Below are 19,927 nucleotides of genomic sequence, written 5' to 3' on the forward strand. Positions count from 1 at the left end.
GCCCATTAAAACCAGATTTCTATGTGCGTTTTCTAGATGACGTTTTTAGTCCATGTGGCAGACCTCGGATTTCGGAGTATCATTACCAATTTGATGATTAAATTCAACCATGATTTTCAGTTAGCCTGGTCTCCGAAGTGTTCAAATTTGGTTGATGGACTTCCGGGTCACTTTGCTAAATGCCATTTTGGCGGCCATCTTTAAAAATGGCCGCCGTTTTTTCATTGAAATTGAGCGCGTCAAGGAAACCTTCATAACTCTTTCACAGATTGACCTATTGATATGGAATATGGCTCAAAATGTTCGCAATAACATTCTACAGCTGCTGTTATATGACACATGTTGGTGAATGAATCATATATTTTCCAACTCAACAGATTATTCTGAAAAAAGCAAGGTTTTGGCATTTTTTTTCAAGATTTATTTTAAAAGTTTACTACCAAATCATGTTCAAGGTAAATTTAGCCAAATTTTGTGTCTGGTCTTCTTAAGTTATTCATTTGGCATAAATAAATACGGTCAGTGACCCAGTCTGTACAGCTGCGGTGGCCGCAAACTCAACAAAAGTCTTGAGTAGACTGTCAATTTTAAAATGTTGTGCCTCGGCGAGATAGGGTACTAACCATGTGAACGTTTATTTAGGGTTGTCGCAATCACACCGATATTTGGGGACCGGTTGTTTCTGAAGAAAAATTTGTCACTGAAGACGATTTTGATAGTGTGGCACTTCTGTGACGTCATTTTCGGTTGAATCCGTCTGATTTCCAAAATGGTCGCCAAAATTTGACGAAAAATGAATTTCTTGTTAGGATGGATGAGTATCACGCAAGGTAAAACTTGTGATATATCATATATAGGGTTTCCGTAGTCATTGTACTTACAATTGATCTATAAAATTAGTTTCCCAAAATCCAAGATGGCGAAAATTCAAAATGGCAGTCAAAATTTGCCTAAAATGATCGATGCCTCGGATAATCGTCATTTTACAGTTTGATATGCCCTGTAATGCCGCTTAAGGGGTTTTCGATGTCACAAAACTTAAATACAACATCTAAAAAAAGGATTTCCAAAATCCAAGATGGCTAAAATCCAAGAGTGCGGCAAGATTTTCCCTAAAATGAATGATTTTTCAGATAATCGTCATTTTTCTGTTTTGTACGGCTTGTAATATGCCATTTATGGGGTTTTCAGGATCACTAAACTTAAATATTACCTCAAAAAAAGATTTTGGATATCGTAGATTATTGCTTAAGAACAAAACGGGACAATTGTCAGTCTTTCTCTTGGCTTGGCTTATTATAAAAATGTGTAGTAGTTTTTTAGGGGAGGATGGAATTAATTATACCAGATCTCGTAAATCAGAAAACAAGATTTAATAATATTCGAGCAAAACTGTAAGGAATTTTAATATATCTTTGCAAATATATCTAGTTGTTAAGAATTTATCTATTCTGTTTGTTTATAAATTGGCCGAAATAGTGGCTCAGTGGGTAAGGCTCAACGAGGTCCGGAATTCGACCCCTGTGTCTGGACAAATTTTACCTCATTTCACACTGTATGACGAATAGCCATCTTCATTGACCAAGTTTAGAACAGTAGGACGTTAACCCACATTGCATTTCATTTCTGGTCCACAAATGGTAATATGATAGATTTTTACTTTGAAGAGTCTGGCAACCTTTTGTGGTATCATCTAGAATCTAGCCAGATGGTATCATGGATTCATATTTGTCAATTGTGAAAGTGTAAAGTGTAAAATGTATTTCACAACAAGTTCTAAGTTTAAAAATGATAATTACAGAGATAATTTGAAATACATTTACCCAAAAGCATGGCTCACGATTTCCTCTTTGTTAATGTCACAACCATCCACCTCATTGGAATTACTGTGACAATCGCAACTACTGTTTTTCTTCAGCAATGGACACTAGCCAAAGTACAAGAAGAAACAGGAGATCTGGACAGCGACAATGATGATATCCTTTTAATATCATAGGCCTGCCTAAGGCGAAAGAAGAAATTGGTCGACATTACTTTTGTGATGCCTAGTCGTTAATGCATTTCAAATTATCTTCGCAACGATTCTTTTTAAACTTTCAACTTGTTGTGAAATGGATCTGTGGATACGTTATCTAGACTATACCACAAAAGTTGCCAGGCATAGAGTCTTTGATGAAAAACCGGTTCGGTTGTACCATATAACGAAAAAATGCGAAAAGTACCGAGATAAAAATCTAAAAAGTACCGAAAAATGCAGACAAAATACCGAAAAAACTTTTTTGATATTAATTACCGAAAAACCCCAAATATCGAAAAATCAATAAATAACGAAAAAAACGACACAAAAATTGCTAGGTGGGTCAGACTAGACCATGCATTAAAATTGTTGGGAACTGTAGGTTACGCATTAAAATTGTTGACACTCTAGCTAGGTGGGTAATGGGTCAAGCAAGATCAGGGATAAATATAGTGGTACACTTTCAGTCAGGGGCGGATTGGGGCCGGGAACCGGTCCGGGCTCCCTTGTCGGAGCTACCCCTTTTAATGAACCCCAAATATGCGATTTGGTGGCATATCTGATTATAATCTTTGTCAAATAATATATCTCATAAATCGATTAATTTAGGCCAAAACCCCGATCTACAAGTAATTTACAACCATCAACCTGTGAAATTATCATATCGTCATATTATTAATTAACGTATTATCATTGTATCGTCAAGAGTCAAGAGAATTTAACTGGTTTAAAAATGGGACTAGTTGAGAAAATTTTGACCATTTGGTTAACCAGTTAGGAATATTGAATAAGTAGGAATATTTTCATTTTAAAATGTCCCATTTTTGTTGCCGGGAGCGCTAGTTGATTCCTCCTGTGATGGAATTCGGAATCCCCATTGCAGGATTCCGAATTCCGGCCCACACCCAGCACACCCGGCCCAGAAAGTCTATTTTACCAGCCCATTCCAGACTCCAGTGATGGCGTCGCGGCCCGTTAAAGACACTGGCCACATCATCGTAGTTCCATGGCCGGTCCAATACCCCCCCCCCACCATATAATGTTCAGCAGAAAAAGGTTTTTTAGACGAATTGGACAAAATTATATTTTTCATTTTTTTGTCTGATCGGGCGATCGCCCGATGGCCCTATCCGCCACTGCTATCAGTTGGCCATTGATCACAATATGTCCCGCATAAGACTAGTTGGGCATTGTAGGTGAGTCATGGGGTCAGGCATTTAGTAATTGAAGCATAATCAAATAACACACTATTTATGGATAACAAATTCTATAGTTTAATTCACTGCGACGTTTCAACAAGATTTCACAAGTCCTTACCAAGCATATAACATTAATAAACAAGCCAACAGTGAGGCTGATGACCCCGTCGAAATACCTAAATAAATAGATGACCCATATTAATTAATCGCACATTTATTTTTTTCAAAAGTATCGAGCAATCAAACTGATTATCAACTATACACTAAGTTTCATCACTGTCTATCAGATAGAATCAAAGTTATCTTGTCCCAAAGCATCGATCATTGAAATTGCTTAGCTCTGCGTAGCTTTAGCCCGAAATGTTAATTACTGAACTGAGTCAAGACATTCAGCTAAATCAAGTTTCAGCATTCTACCTTAATTAAAAGCAGAGTTATTGCGTTCCAAAGTCCTGACCAATCAAATTGCTTATCGCTCTTTAGCCTAAGCAGAAAATTCTCACGATCGAACTTAGTCATGCTAATATCGCCCTCACTTCATTATAACCAAAGTTATCATGCCCCAAAGCATCAACCAATCAGATAGCTTATCTCTGCTTACCCTAAACAGACAATGTTCATCATCGGACTCCATCAAGGCATTCATTAAATGAACGCCTACACCCAGTTTGAACATTCTACCTCAATTAGAATGAGAGTTATTGTGTTCTAAAGTCTCGGCCAATCAAATTGCTTATCGTTCTGCTTACCCTGAGCAGAAAACTCTCATTATCGAACTTAGTCAAGGTATTGATGTAATGAAACTATACACCAAGTTTTATCACTCTCACTTAATTAGAACTAAAGTACTATCGTGTCCCAAAGCATCAACCAATCAAATTGCTTATCTCTGCTTACCCTAAGCAAAAATTCTCATCTTCGAACTCCATCAAGGCATTGACCTAATAAACACCTACACCAAGTTTGAACATTCTTGCTCAATTAGAAAGAGACTTATTGTGTCCCAAAAAGTGTGACGGACGGACAGACGAACCCATTTTAATAGTCATCTGCTTTCTTCGAAGGAAAGTCAGCTGGTATGGGCATTGTAGTGTCCCAAGCCGTTAGATAATCAAATGCACATATACAGGTATAAACTGTAATTGGTATAGATAAGCACAAGAACAAAAGATCAAACAATTATTCAAGCGGTATAATGAACCACGAGCAATAGGCCATAACAGTAAAAACATGATAACGACATGTAAAATCTTGTTGAAACGTCACAGTGAAATAAACTTTAGTAATTGTTATCCACAAATAGTGTGTCATTTGCTTAAAAAGACATATTACAAGCTACATTACAAGCTACATTAAACAGAAAATCGATCATTTTACGGAAATTCTGGCCTCCATTATGAATATTCACCATCTTGGATTTTTTTAAACACTCTGTGTTTTGGTTAATTTTAAGGTCAGTAATCCCTTTCAATTGGATATTACATGTAATATCAAACTGTGAAATAACTATTATCTGACAAATTGGCCATTTGAGCAACTTTTGGCCGCCATTTTGAATTTATGCCATCTTGGATTTTGGACACTCATATTAGAGATTATTTTTTTATGATCAATGTTTCTGATATCTAGTAAATCACTTTAGTTGACCAAATAGATAATTTGGCTTATATGGGTCTGAACAAGATTTTTTTAGTAAACTTATGAACAGACATCATGAAAAAAAACCCGAAAATATTGCTGTTTTCAGATCAGTCTTTTATTTTGAAACCGAAAGCATTTCTTAAACAACATGAGTCATATACCAGCAGATTTAGAATTGTATTATGAACATTTTGAGCCATTTTACATATCCATAGGTGAACCTGTTGAGGAGTTGTGGAGGTTTCCCTGACTTGCACTATTTCAAATAAAAAAAATGGCGGCCATTTTTAAAGATGGCCGCCAAACTCACATTTGGCAAAGTGACCCGGATGTCCATCAACCAATTTTGGACACTTTAGACCTAAGGCTAACTGAAAATCATGGTTAAATTTATTCATCAAATTGGTAATGAAAATCTGTCTGTCACATGGACTATTTCATAGTCTGGACGTACACGTCAGACGAATTTTGGACGTTTTTCAACATTTTGAACAATCATCATCCATCTGTCAAGTTAACCGCAAATGTAAGTCATTACAGCATAGATTTCCTTGACACTACCGTTTTTAAAAGTAGCAACACCAAAATCACATGCCAACTGGAAACTAAAGTATTTTTCAAAGAAACCGACACACATCAATCATTGTCCAAAAGCTCCTTTCACCCAAAACATACGTTCTCTGGCATCATAAAATCTCAGATTCTCCGTTTTCATAGGATATGTACTCAGAAGACCGACTTTGAGTCAGCGTGTACATTGGTATTTAGCAAACTAAGGGAAAGGGGATACTCCAAACGATATCTCCGACGTATAAAAAACAACACTCTAGCTGAACTTGCCGCCAAAGAAACAAATAATATGCAATCAGCAGTCAAAACCAAAACTTGTGGCCACCCAAGATGTCAAACATGCAAAATCATAAATATATCCGACCATTTCCATAATAAAACATCTAGCACAAAATTCCCAATATTAGATCACCTTTCATGCAGTAGTTCAAACATAATCTATCTAATTTTATGCAGACAGTGTGACAAGCAATACGTAGGTGAGACCCAAAATGCACTTCGGGAAAGAATTAACGGTCACCGGTCAGACATAGTCATTCAATAAGACAAACCGGTCTCAATTCACTTCAACCAACCATATCATGACATTTCTGATATCATTGTCACACCGATAGAAAAGGCCAAGAGCGATTTTGAAACTACAGGAGAAATTAAAACGTTTTAGTCCATGAGCTGGAGGGGCTCACCTTGCAATTCAGGTACAGATCATAGCCACATAAACAACCATTGCACACTGCTTGACATTCATCATTATTGTAGTGTAGGAGTTTATGGTAGGCTACATTTATACTACACCTGGCTTAATCTAGGGTGTAGCATAAGCGCACACAAGCATGCATGCCTGCTTGGTCTAGATATGATTTATAACATACACTTTCACTGAAAGTGACATTTGGATGTTTGCTTTTAGATCAATCTTACCTTGGTTACACAGAAAATACCACTTTCATGTCACAAAACTGAAACATCATCTGAAATTGGCGAGAATCCCGGATAAAATATATCATACATCATATCTACATGGCAATTCTTTTAAATTAGTAGGCCTACTGACTCAGTTTATGGAAAGGCCTGATAGATGGCAGCACAATCTTACTCAGAGGGCTTCAATACAAAAATTTTGAGTGGTCACACTTCAGAATTGATGAACAAAAACTTTGTTGGGGCAGTTTTAGAGAATATTGTACGATAAGCAGTCGTTTTGGTGACTTCGTAAATAAGCCCTTTTTCTCTTTTTCTCAAAATGATTTTGTACTAAAATAATTAAGCATGGGTGACTTGTAATTGTCAAATCCTATATTAAAGAATTCCAAGTATTATAATGAGAAATTGCATGTTATCATCTGTTTTTAGTGGGATTCACAAACCTCGTGGGTTTTCTCCGGGTCCTCCGGTTTCCTCCCACTGCTAAAGACCCCTACGCGCAAGCGAATTCTTGAAATAAAATTAAACCATATGTTAGTCCCGAAATGACTTAGGCCTCAATATGTATGGTAAATGGACAGTAAGTAATGACAAATACATTGTGAAAAATGGGCCCTCCCACAACCAAGTGACCTAGTAGTGCCCAATTTCAAGCAACCTCCGAAATTGGTGACCTTTTGACCTCTGGTGACCTACTAAGTAATCTCATTTACATAAAACCAAATGCAAAGTGTAGGGGGGACCCAAAGACGCATTTTGAGGGGTCAAATATTTATTATACACCTATTCTACTGACAGCCAATTCTTTTTTTGAATTGTCAGATATCCTCTCATCGTCTCATATAACAACTTTTCATCTTCAACGGAATTATCAGTGAAATGAAATTCGATCGTTTGTCTGTTACCGCTCGTTACTTCAGTCAGTTATATAGAAGGACAACTCATGTTTGTCATGTTTGACGTCACTTCCCGTTTCTTTACGTGCTTGTTACAAGTCTCCCGTAGCAATGATCTCTGTGTTAAAATTATATTTGGGATGTATTTAACGAGCTCTATCACAAATTTTATAATGACTGACACCAATATTGTCCTTTAACCTCTCCCCCAAATTCTTAAACGTAACCCAGGGACACAGAGGACCAGGCTCCGGGTTACCTATTTAGGGTGCCAGTCTCCGGGTTACCTATTTAGGGTATTTTCCGGTATTTCGTGTGTTTTCCGGTATTTTGTGTTTTTTCGGTGTTTTCCGGTATTCAGTATAAAATGGTGTTTTCCGGTAGTTTTCCGGTTGTTTTCGGCGTTTTCCGGTGTTTTCCCGTATATAGTATTGCCGGTTATTTCATATACAGTCACGCACGAAAATGCGTGGTCTGTTTTGACAATCACCGGGTTAGTATGTTGGGGTGTTCATTTATATGAACACCTATTTTTCCCCAAATGATCACCTGTGCACGTGCAAAAACAACACATTACAGATTGGTCAGTAACTTGAACACCCGAGTCAGAACAAAGGGTCCAGTGTGTAATTACTTTTACACTCAATCCCAAGCCGAATGAAAATCATAAATAAGGTCGATTATAAATGAAAATATATGTAAATATTTAACCCCAGCACTTTATGTGCGCTATGTTATTGCAAAATGTATATTAAATACAAAATGCTGGTTGTTTACTGTTTACATTTTACCCACAAACTTTTGTAGTTCTAACTTGATTATTACCAATAAAAAATATCATTCGATTTGCCAAAATGACATGGAAATTTACAAGGCTATGAACGAAATGATATGTAATAATGCTATATCCTGATGAAAGTTCACTAGCTTAAATTATTAAATTAAACAACGTTATTCTATTTTACTAATACAAAGATGATATTGTAGTTATTAATTCAATCTATTATATGTATATTGAATATCTTATCCAATACTAGAATCAAATAAATTACACTGAAATATCGTTCTCAACATTGAAAACATTTGTGATAAAACTTAAGTATTACTTGAATAGCACACTTTCATTCATGTGTCCCTATTACTGTAGACCTAAGTTCCATCTGAGTGCAAAAAAGATTACTTAAATTTCTATCTACGAGCTCTACCTCCTTGCATATATAAATATAAATCCCCATGCCCATGAAATCTCATTTCAGTTATAAGAAAGTAATCTAACTGTTAGAGATGTTGACTCATACCTCTATATATTTATGAATTGGTTCGTAACTGTGATTGTAAATATTTTTTGATGTTTTGTTTATTGTTATGTAATATATTGTATATTTGTTTATCACCTTTTCAGTATTCCATTTATCAAACCTCTTGGGGTGTAAAATGTAACAATTTCATATTCAAAGTAACTTTTAGTTTAAAGCCATCTCTCTCTATGGATATATACCTTCTTCTCCTAACATTTTAAATAATTCAAGTAATTGTGTTAAATTTTAAAAAAAACTATTACAAAGATTAAATCTTGAATATCTGATAAAAGAATCGACTTCACAACGCTACCCGGGTCATGTATATTAATGTTAATGCTCCTATATGCAGTACACATTCACCAATAATATTATCTTTAAAACTAAAAACATACAAACAATTAAAATACAAAAGGACTATTAGAAATTATAAACTGGCAGATTATGAAGGTCTAAATAACGAATTATTAACTGTCGATTGGACAAATCATGTCTTTAATAATGATGATAGCAATAATGTCTATGCAAGTTTTTTTTTAGCTGTTTTAAATAAAACATTAATACAGTATATCCCAACAAAAGTAGTAACTATAAGACCGAATCATAAGCCGATTATGAATAACGCCCTACGTATACTGTGGACTGTTTATTCTGTAAATGGTATCGTCTATGATTAGTCGCCGATAAATGGTATCGTCGATGTATGGTCTTGCCGGTGGGTGGACTGTTTGTTCTGTGAATGGTATCATCTATGATTAGTCGCCGATAAATGGTATCGTCGATGTATGGTCTTGCCCATGGGTGGACTGTTTGTTCTGTGAATGGTATCGTCTATGATTAGTCGCCGATTAATGGTATCGTCTATGTATGGTCTTGTCGATGGGTGGACTGTTTGTTCTGTGAATGGTATCGTCTATGAGTAGTCGCCTGTAAATGGTATCGTCGATGTATGGTCTTGCCGATGGGTGGACTGTATGTTCCGTGAATGGTATAGTCTTTGAGTAGTCGCCGATAAATGGTATCGTCGATGTATGGTCTTGCCGATGAGTGGACTGTTTGTTCCGTGAATGGTATAGTCTATGAGTAGTCGCCGATAAATGGTATCGTCGATGTATGGTCTTGCCGATGGGTGGACACTGTGTTATGGGAATGGTATCGTCATAGTGGTCGCTGAACAATGGTATCGTCGATGTATGGTATTTGCTAAATGGTGTCGATATATGGTGATGCTGACGGGTGGACATTTCCCTAGCTGCAGAATTTATCTTGTGCGCGCACTTAAAGAAATTGTTCATTGTTATATTGTATTTTGAGTTATATATAAAATGAATTCTTTTGTATTTAGTTTCTTTATTCCCCAAAACGGTCACGCCTCGTCCATCCTGTGACACCATTACTTAGACCACCATTATATTATAATACTGGAAATAGGAAAGAAAATATTATCCATTGTCAATTAAGAAATAAAGCTAGTAATTTAAATAACCACTTATTCTACCATTTTATTAGTGAAACAAAGGTGTGCCCTAGATGTAATTACGAAGATAACTAGACTTGCTTGCAAGACTGAAGGCTTTCACCGTGCCAAGGCGTCACACGATCGCCAGATGCATGACAAAAGACTTTCCTCACCACTCCCCCACACCCCACCCCCACCCCCCAAAAAAACAACCCAATACACTAACATAACTCAGATATTGACACGTTCTTTGTATTCGCATTGCGATAGAGAAGGTAATTGAAAAATAGAGTTGAACAATTCACATCATGATAATCCTAGATCGGTAGAATCGAACAGACGCCGCCAATCCAAATATGTAAGCGAAAACTCAAAATTCCAAGAAATAACAATTTTAGTAAATTTTCAAATTTTGAAGAAAAAATGAGAACGACATCGCATCCGCAATATCCCAAGCTGTACAAAAATATAATTTTTTTGAAAATCGGTTGGGAATTCACATAATTAGGGCCGGTTTTCAATTTTCGTGCACGTTAAAGATTTACACAACTTACGGTCTGTCCATAACTTTCGCAATAGTTATAAGTAATAATTGTTAAAAACAAGGGAAAAATCAATATTCAGAACACTATCTGTTAGTTTCAGAGATCTACACGAATTGTAAATGGAATAAAAAAAACAACAAAAAACAGTTTTCCGAATGGTACAAAAACAGTCTTTTAGTTTCAGATAACAAAACCCAAAATCATAATTATCAACCCAAACTTTCCTTTATACTAAGAAAGGGGCGACTTTCTTATAAATAGCTGCAGCAGGGAGCTTTATTTTAAATGGTATAAAGAGATGACGTCATGTACACAAAAAAACTGGGATATTAATTTCAGGAGCAACTGTTTTTTACTGATATGAAATATTTTCACTCTAGAATCACCAGTGCCAGATATTGGTTAACAGTAGAACACCCTTAGTTCAAATATTGCCACTTAGAAAAATAGCTCTCCATATTATACGTATGCAGAACGTTCCGATTATGACCCTATCGGACTTTTGTCGATATACAGTGCCATTTGTTTGGCCACTCTTGATACTTTTGACCGATGTACGGTGGTTTCATACCGGGGGGGGGGGGGGGGTAACACGCTCGCGCGCTGTATCATAAAGTCTGTCATTGAGTCGACTGGCGTGGTTTCGAATTCCCGGTTGTACGTGACAAGGAGTAGGGTCGCCTGTCCAACCTCGTGGTTTTCTCCGGGTCCTCCGGTTTCCTCCCACCAACAAAGACCCCTACGCGCAAGGGAATTATTGAAATAAAATTAAACCATATGTTAGTCCCGAAATGACCTTGTTTATGTCAAGTGGACGTTAAACCACATTTCTCTCTCTCTCTCTCTAATTGTTCATACCTTTCTAACCAGGGTGGGGGGTTGGATGGCTGAGTGGTTAGCGTGAGCGCATTGTATCATAAAGTCTGTCATTGAGTCGACTGGCGTGGTTTCGAATCCCCGGTTGTACGTGACAAGGAGTAGGGTCGCCTGTCCAACCTCGTGGGTTTATCTCCGGGTCCTCCGGTTTCCTCCCACTGCTAAAGACCCCTACGCGGAAGCGAATTATAGAAATAAAATTAAACCATATGTTAGTCCCGAAATGACCTAGTTTGTGTCGAGTGGACGTTAAACCCCATTTCTCTCTCTCTCTCTCTAACCAGGGTAATTATATAACTGTTAAATTAAACAATGGATAACTCCTACCTCTTAAATGATTTATATAATTAGTAAATAATTATTATTATCTAATGATTGTTGTTTTGTGACATATATAGTATAACCAATATATACATTATACTTTTATAATCAATATGATACTGTGCATTAGTCGTGTTTATGTTCTTATGATTTGAATTTCTTCATGCAATATTTGTAAATCGCCAGTAGGAATAAATGTTTCTTATATCGATACATTATGCTGGCTGGAATTTGCACGGTAGGCTACAGCCCTTGGTACTGCGCTGTATAATACGGTCTGTCATTGAGTCAACTGGCTAGGTTTCGATTCCCCGGTTGAAAGTGACAAGCCTGTCCAACCCCGTGGGTTATCTCCGGTTTCCTCCAACTGCTAAAGACCCCTACGCGCAAGCGAAGTATTGAAATAAAAAAAGTAAACCATATGTTAGTCCCGAAATGATCTCTAAACATGCTCGTACAGCGGCGCTAGTCTTCTTTTATATAGAATTCCAACCGCCAAGGGATCTTTTACGGTCACACCAATGTGTACACGAGACTTTGGAATCGCGTTCATGTCAGCTACTCAAATATGTAACTGGTTCAAAAATTGATTGAATATTTTCTTGTTTCGTGCACGTTAAAGATTTGACGTCACTAATTAAAATTCAGTATTAATTACAGATAGAGTCCATGCTCAAACAACGTCATGCCTTTTATCACAGGTGCAATATTCGATACTACTGCAAACGCTTAATAAATTGGACTTTCTTATAAACAGCGCGAGTCGTCGATTTCTGTCCAGATGATTACCGGTATAAGATAATTTTGACACAGAAGCAACAATATTAATTCAAAGCCTAATTATTACACACAGCAATCAACTATTTCTGTTACAGGGTCACTAAACCCGTATTTTGGAAAGAAGAAAACACTCATAGTTGAAATAATTTCAGTTCAAATATACTATTCCAAAAAAGTAGGGGATATTTGATTTTTAAGTGTTATTAAAGTCACCTAATGAAACTGACGAAGAAACAAATGACAAAATGAAATGAAGTTCACATTCATCGATTTATTCCAAATGATCGTTAGACTAAGTAAGGCACAGACTGACCATTATAAGGGTAAAATGATACCCGGGGTCAAACAGCAAAGTTACCACAGCATCACAACCAAGTCAGTAACGGGTAAATCCTCCTCTGTTTGCCAAACAAGCATTGATCCGACGTGGCATACTCCTAATGAGACGTCTAAGGTCATTTTGGTCCAGATTGTCCCATTCCTGTTGCAACGCAGCAGCAAGTTCTTGGACATTGGCAGGACGTTGTTGACGTTGACGTAACCTCTGTCCAAGCATGTCCCAGACATGCTCGATGGGGGAGAGGTCGGGACTCAGTGCTTTCCAAGGTAATGTGGTGATGTTCTGTTGTTGGAGGTAACCTGTAACGATCCTGGCCCTGTGACATCTTGCGATCATCCTGGAAGATGAAACGGCGGCCATGACGTCGTGCGAACGGCACAACATGGACTGCCAAGATGTTGTCCCGGTAGTACTGGCCTGTAACACGCCCTGCAACAACATGTAAAGCCGTTCTTCCAGCAACAGTGATGCCTCCCCACACCATAACAGAACCACCCCCAAATCGATCATGTCTGATGACGTTAACGTCTTGGAAGCGCTCGTTTCGACGACGCCACACCCTCCTACGTCTGTCCAAAAAATCAACAGTGAACCTTGACTCATCTGAAAACATCACATTGCTCCAGCGTCGATTATCCCAGTGTTGACGATCCCTACACCAACGACGTCTTGCCTGAATGTGATGATCTCTCAAACAAGGGATCACGCGAGGACGTCGGGCGCGAAGGTGACCCCTATGCAGTCGATTCCGAATCGTCTGGCCACTCACTCTCACACCAGTGTCTGTTTGAAGACGAGCGCTGATCTGATTTGCTGTGATGACACGATTTCTCAAGGCCAAGGTACGGATAAATCGATCCTGGGCTTGAGTTGTCGCCCTTGGTCGACCTGAGCGTGGTCTGTCCTGTACAGATTGTGTATCACGGTATCTGGACCATAGCCTGCTTATGACAGACTGTGAAACATTCATCGTCCGCGCCACAACCGCCTGTGTTGTGCCGATCTGTAGCATGCCAAGGGCACGTAACCTTTCATTTTGGGTAAGCCGACGCATATCAAAATTTGTTTTCTGGTCACTAAAACCATTAAACCGATGTTTCCACCCTGGAATTCAATTCCACAATGACTATAACATTCAAAGTCAGAGTCGTGCAAATCTTGGGTTGGACCCCCATGATGATCCCAAGCATCACCTGCATTCCATGCGGTAGCTATTGGTGCGTTTGGGCGTCACATGTAACTGGAAATGTTTCTTCTGTTAGGTTCTATAGTGACTTTTTTCGTAGTCATTTGCATATTTTAGTATTATGCCCCCAAAGTCTCTCTATAGAAGGAGTTGCCCAAAAAATATTAGATTGCCTTTTTGAAAAAAAGACCTCTAAACATGCTCGTACAGCGGCGCTAGTCTTCTTTTATACTATTCAAAAAAAGTAGGGGATATTTTTTGATTTTGGGGGCATAATACTAAAATATGCAAATGACTACGAAAAAAGTCACCATAGAACCTAACAGAAGAAACATTTCCAGTTACATGTTACGCCCAAACGCACCAATAGCTACCGCATGGAATGCAGGTGATGCTTGGGATCATCATGGGGGTCCAACCCAAGATTTGCACGACTCTGACTTTGAATGTTACAGTCATTGTGGCATTGAATTCCAGGGTGGAAACATCAGTTTAATTGTTTTAGTGACCAGAAAACAAATTTTGATATGCGTCGGCTTACCCAAAATGAAAGGTTACGTGCCCTTGGCATGCTACAGATCGGCACAACACAGGCGGTTGTGGCGCGGACGATAATGTTTCTCAGTCTGTCATAAGCAGGCTATGGTCCAGATACCGTGATACACAATCTGTACAGGACAGACCACGCTCAGGTCGACCAAGGGCGACAACTCAAGCCCAGGATAATAATAATAATAATAATGAAGTTTTATATAGCGTCTTCTCCATGTTGACACATGCTCAAAACGCTTTTTGTAATGGCTCTACTAGTAAAACTGTTGAAACAGGAAAGTCTTTAGTGCGGATTTAAATTGATTAAAAGTTTGTTGATTCTTGATCTGTTGTGGAAGTTCGTTCCATAATCTAGGACCAGCTGAACTGAAAGACCTATACCCATATGACTTCAAATTATATCTTGGAACAACTAGTGACTGTTTATTTTGAGAGCGAAGTGATCTAATAGGGTTGTAGTCATATAAGAGTTCAGATAAGTATTGAGGAGCTGCATTATTGCGACATTTATACACTAATGTTAGTATTTTGTATTTGACTCGCGCCTCAGCAGGTAACCAATGTAAAGAAGCCAGCACATTCTGGATGTGATCAAACTTATGTGTCCTTGTTACTATTCGGGCTGCAGTATTAAGAACCTTTTGGATCTTGGCTAGAAATGCTTGTGGGATTCCATAGAGTAAACTATTACAATCATCAATCCTTGATAAAATAAGTGATCTCACAAGTAGTTTACAAGCGTCAGCAGTGAGATAGTTTCTGATGTTGCATATACAGCGTAGATGATAGTAGCATGTACGGCATACCATATCAACCTGAGCGTCCATTGTCAGAGAAGGATCAAATATCACTCCAAGGTTTCGAACATTTTTGGAGAAATTTATTTCTGAATTACCAATGGTGATTTTAAGATCAGGTAGTAACTTGAGTTGTAACATATACAGTAGATTTTTTCTTATTCATACCCATGCTACAATCATTAGTTTTCATGGGGAGGGGCTTAGGTGTGCTACAACTTCGAAATTTCACTAGTTGTTGCACGGTGGCCATTTTTTGGGAGTGTCTTGGCAAAGCATCAAGGTCCCGCCCAGTTTTACTTGGCTTGAAGTCAAACCTTGTTAACTCAAGGTGACAACTTTTCAAAATAAATGAACTCCAAAACAGTGTTTTTTTCAACACCTCATAAACAGTATTTTATTACATAAAAGTAAATTTACAATTATTGAAATGTACTGGTCCGCAAGTGTTGATAATTTCGTTAAAACGTGTGTCCTTCAGTGGGGGTGAGGAAGCCGAAATTTTCGCTTTTTTAGAAACAGGTTCGCTATTTTCTTTAGCACTTATTGGCGCCTCTAAGACACTTGAAATCTGTTTCTGCATTTCGTCGGATTTAATTTTGTAAACCCTACACGCCTCGACAGATCTATGACCTGTGCGTTCCATGATGGATTGTTCATCTTGTCCATTGCGGTACATTTCAGTGGCACAGGTCTTCTTACCGGAGTGGTTAGTGTAATATCCGACTAAACCAGCTTGTTGACACATTTCTTTCATGAAATTACCTAATTTATTTATCCCAACAGGCTGCTTTCCGTATCTTATGCCATTCTGTAATGGCTTTCTATAAAAAATTCCAGATTCTATCGCGTCTAAATAGGTTTTAAATACTGTATACAAACATCTTTGACCTAAAATACACAAATATAAGAAATAAATGAAATGAAATGAAATGGAGTTTAACGTCCCATTTTTATGCACTGTAAGGCTAATTAGAGACGGGCATATGCCAAGTGTGTACAATGAGGGTGAATTTTGCCAAGGCAGCGGCACATGGCCTACTCTTACAACCGATTTTTAACTGCCGAGGTGTCTTTAACGTGCTCGATCGAATGAACACGGGACTCCGTTTATCGTCGTCTCAGATGAACTAGAACGCTTTTCCATGTCAGCCCTCACCTGACAAGGAGGAACCCAGTCGGAAAAATCCACAAGGTTGACCTCGGCCTCGCCGGGATGCGAACCCGGGACCCCCCAGCATGAGCGACAAGCGTCCTAACCACTCGGCCACACCGGGCCCCCATATAAGAAAGGATACCAATTGTCAGACAGCATACAAATTTCATAATGTGACTAAAAAGGCCATAAAAGTCAGAATGAGTAATTTTGTCAAAAATCTCGCATATTATCCCTTTAACATTTCTACAGGCTACACTTTGATAAGGATACATAACCTTGTGGTGTATGATTACTTTGATTATTTTATTATACAGATTTTAGAACTCACCTCCGTAATTAGTGCAATAGTGCTTTATATCTTTGTTCTTTAACTTCAAATGGGCTAGACCACCAGTAAATGTTTTGTTGTTTCTTCCTATGTATCGTATGTAGTAACCATTTTTATCATTACCCAATTCAAACTGGTCAGCTTCTAAATGGCGGTGCTCATCTCTTCCTCGTAGTCCAAACAGTTTACATGCGTAAAAAAATACTGTGTACTGTAAACTCGTTGAGTTGGTAAAACCAAAGACACCAGAATTCCACAACTTATCCTCATCTTCGTTTGATACGGGGTCAGCGGTTTTCGGTTTACAACCGACTCCTTTGCTTACTAATTCCTTCATCTTGGCATCTAACACCTTTCTGGTTAACACAAAACGTTTATCAGCTTCCTCTAGAATGTTAATGTAAATATTATGGTCCTTCAAGTGTCTCATAAGCCTACAAATGATATAATAAACTGATTTAGGGGAATACTCATCTCCGTTCATTTTACGCAATTCTACAAGAAATCGCTGTAACCAATAATCTAATTCTTCTGCTGTCATATCTTGCAATTCAGGTATATCATTATCGCCCTTCGATCGACATTTCCGCCATTCATTGAATATATTTAGTGACCATTTAGTATTCTTTCTGGTATTAGCGTTTGTTTGTGAATGTATTAAAGTGTCTATTTCAACCTGAGATACTGGCGTTTGAAACCTTTCAACCACAACCGATTTCACTTCCTCTTTAACGTGTTCCTCGGCTGTAGAAATTAGGTTAAATTCACCATAATCAGATTCTTTCTCCATCTCTGCTTTAACAAATTCCTCTGCAGTAGAAATAAGGTTCAATTCGCCGTAATCCACATCTTTCTCAATATTATTTTTCTCTGCTAATTCCTTTTCTATATTGTCTAAAATTTGTGAAAGAATAATATCATCATCGTCGTTCTCAATATTATTTATCACTGCTAATTCCTTTTCTATATCGTCTAAATTTTGTGAAAGAATAATATCTTCATCGTCGTTATCACTAAATAAACAATGCGACATTGCGTCTGTACGTCGCGAATTGAAATATATCAACTGATGTATACAGGTGTTGATGACCTATTTTAATATGTTCGCCGCTCGTTATGCACGTGTAGTTTTTAAGAACAACTCACTTGTCAATCAATATGTTACAAGTATTTTATAGCACGTTTATTCGTTAAATTATTGAAGACACTCGGGGGCTACGCCCCCTCGTGACTCCAATAATTTAATTCATAAAACTTGTGCTATAAATTATACTTGTTGTGATGAACCTACTAAAAGAGCCTCTGTTTTATCGTCGTTCAATTTTAGTTTGTTCACTTTCATCCATTGTTTATCCGTACCTTGGCCTTGAGAAATCGTGTCAACACTGGGATAATCGACGCTGGAGCAATGTGATGTTTTCAGATGAGTCAAGGTTCACTGTTGATTTTTTGGACAGACGTAGGAGGGTGTGGCGTCGTCGAAACGAGCGCTTCCAAGACGTTAACGTCATCAGACATGATCGATTTGGGGGTGGTTCTGTTATGGTGTGGGGAGGCATCACTGTTGCTGGAAGAACGGCTTTACATGTTGTTGCGGGGCGTGTTACAGGCCAGTACTACCGGGACAACATCTTGGCAGTCCATGTTGTGCCGTTCGCACGACGTCATGGCCGCCGTTTCATCTTCCAGGATGACAACGCAAGATGTCACAGGGCCAGGATCGTTACAGGTTACCTCCAACAACAGAACATCACCACATTACCTTGGCCAGCACTGAGTCCCGACCTCTCCCCCATCGAGCATGTCTGGGACATGCTTGGACAGAGGTTACGTCAACGTCAACAACGTCCTGCCAATGTCCAAGAACTTGCTGCTGCGTTGCAACAGGAATGGGACAATCTGGACCAAAATGACCTTAGACGTCTCATTAGGAGTATGCCACGTCGGATCAATGCGTGTTTGGCAAACAGAGGAGGATTTACCCGTTACTGACTTGGTTGTGATGCTGTGGTAACTTTGCTGTTTGACCCCGGGTATCATTTTACCCTTATAATGGTCAGTCTGTGCCTTACTTAGTCTAACGATCATTTGGAATAAATCGATGAATGTGAACTTCATTTCATTTTGTCATTTGTTTCTTCGTCAGTTTCATTAGGTGACTTTAATAACACTTAAAAATCAAATATCCCCTACTTTTTTTGAATAGTATATATAGAATTCCAACCACCAAGGGATCTTTTACGGTCACACCAATGTGTACACAGGACTTCGGAATCGCGTTCATGTCAGCGACTCAAATATGTAACTGGTTCAAAAAATGATTGAATATTCAATGAAATATCGCCAATTTTCTGGTTTCGTGTACGTTAAAGATTTGACGTCACTAACAAAAATTTAATATTAGTTACAGATAGAGTCAACGCTCAAACAGCGTCACGCCTTTTATCACAGGTGCAATATTCGATACTACTGTACGATACTTATGCAACCGCAAAACAAATTGGACTTTCTTATAAACAGCGCGAGCTGTCGATTTCTATCCAGATGATTACCGGTATAAGATAATTTTGACAAAGAAGCAACAATATTAATTCGAAGACTAATTATTACACACAGCTATCAACTATTTCTGTTACAGGGTCACTAAACCCATATTTTGGATAGATGAAAACACTCATAGTTGAAATAATTTTAGTTCAAATATCATCACTGATAAAAGCACTCTTGAATTGGCTCTATACGTTGACAAAACGTACAGATTGTATCCCCTCTTACGTTTCGCTTAACAATGAAAGGTGCTGTGTTCAATATTCGATCCCTTTGTTCCGCTACTCCTGAAATTTGGAACTGTTGTACAATGGTTTTATATATAACACTACTGATCGGCCTCTCTGTAGAAGTTCCAAAAAAATATTATGTTGACTTTTCGAGAAATAGACCTCTAAAAATGCTCCAAATCGTAAAAATACCACGTTTTCGATTTTCGATCTCTGTTTTCGGCTACCCCTGACATTTCAAAAAATTATACAGTGGTTTCAC

At 38.1% G+C, this 19,927-nt stretch overlaps 1 protein-coding gene across 1 annotated transcript in view; it reads right to left on the reverse strand.

Moving 5' to 3' along the window:
- The window catches only part of LOC130012381 (zinc finger MYM-type protein 2-like), a 41,714-nt gene extending 23,684 nt beyond the window's left edge, over positions 1 to 18,030 (reverse strand). Inside the window, exons 1-2 of the mRNA XM_056100212.1 lie at positions 16,889 to 18,030; positions 15,870 to 16,292 (exon numbers count right to left, since the gene is read on the reverse strand). Coding sequence (XP_055956187.1) covers positions 15,870 to 16,292; positions 16,889 to 17,921 — 1,456 coding nt within the window. The 5' untranslated portion in view covers positions 17,922 to 18,030. The remainder of the gene's footprint in view (positions 1 to 15,869; positions 16,293 to 16,888) is intronic.
- Positions 18,031 to 19,927: the final 1,897 nt, after the last annotated feature.

Source organism: Patella vulgata, chromosome 4 (assembly GCF_932274485.2).
Source record: "Patella vulgata chromosome 4, xgPatVulg1.2, whole genome shotgun sequence".
NCBI lineage: Eukaryota > Metazoa > Mollusca > Gastropoda > Patellidae > Patella > Patella vulgata.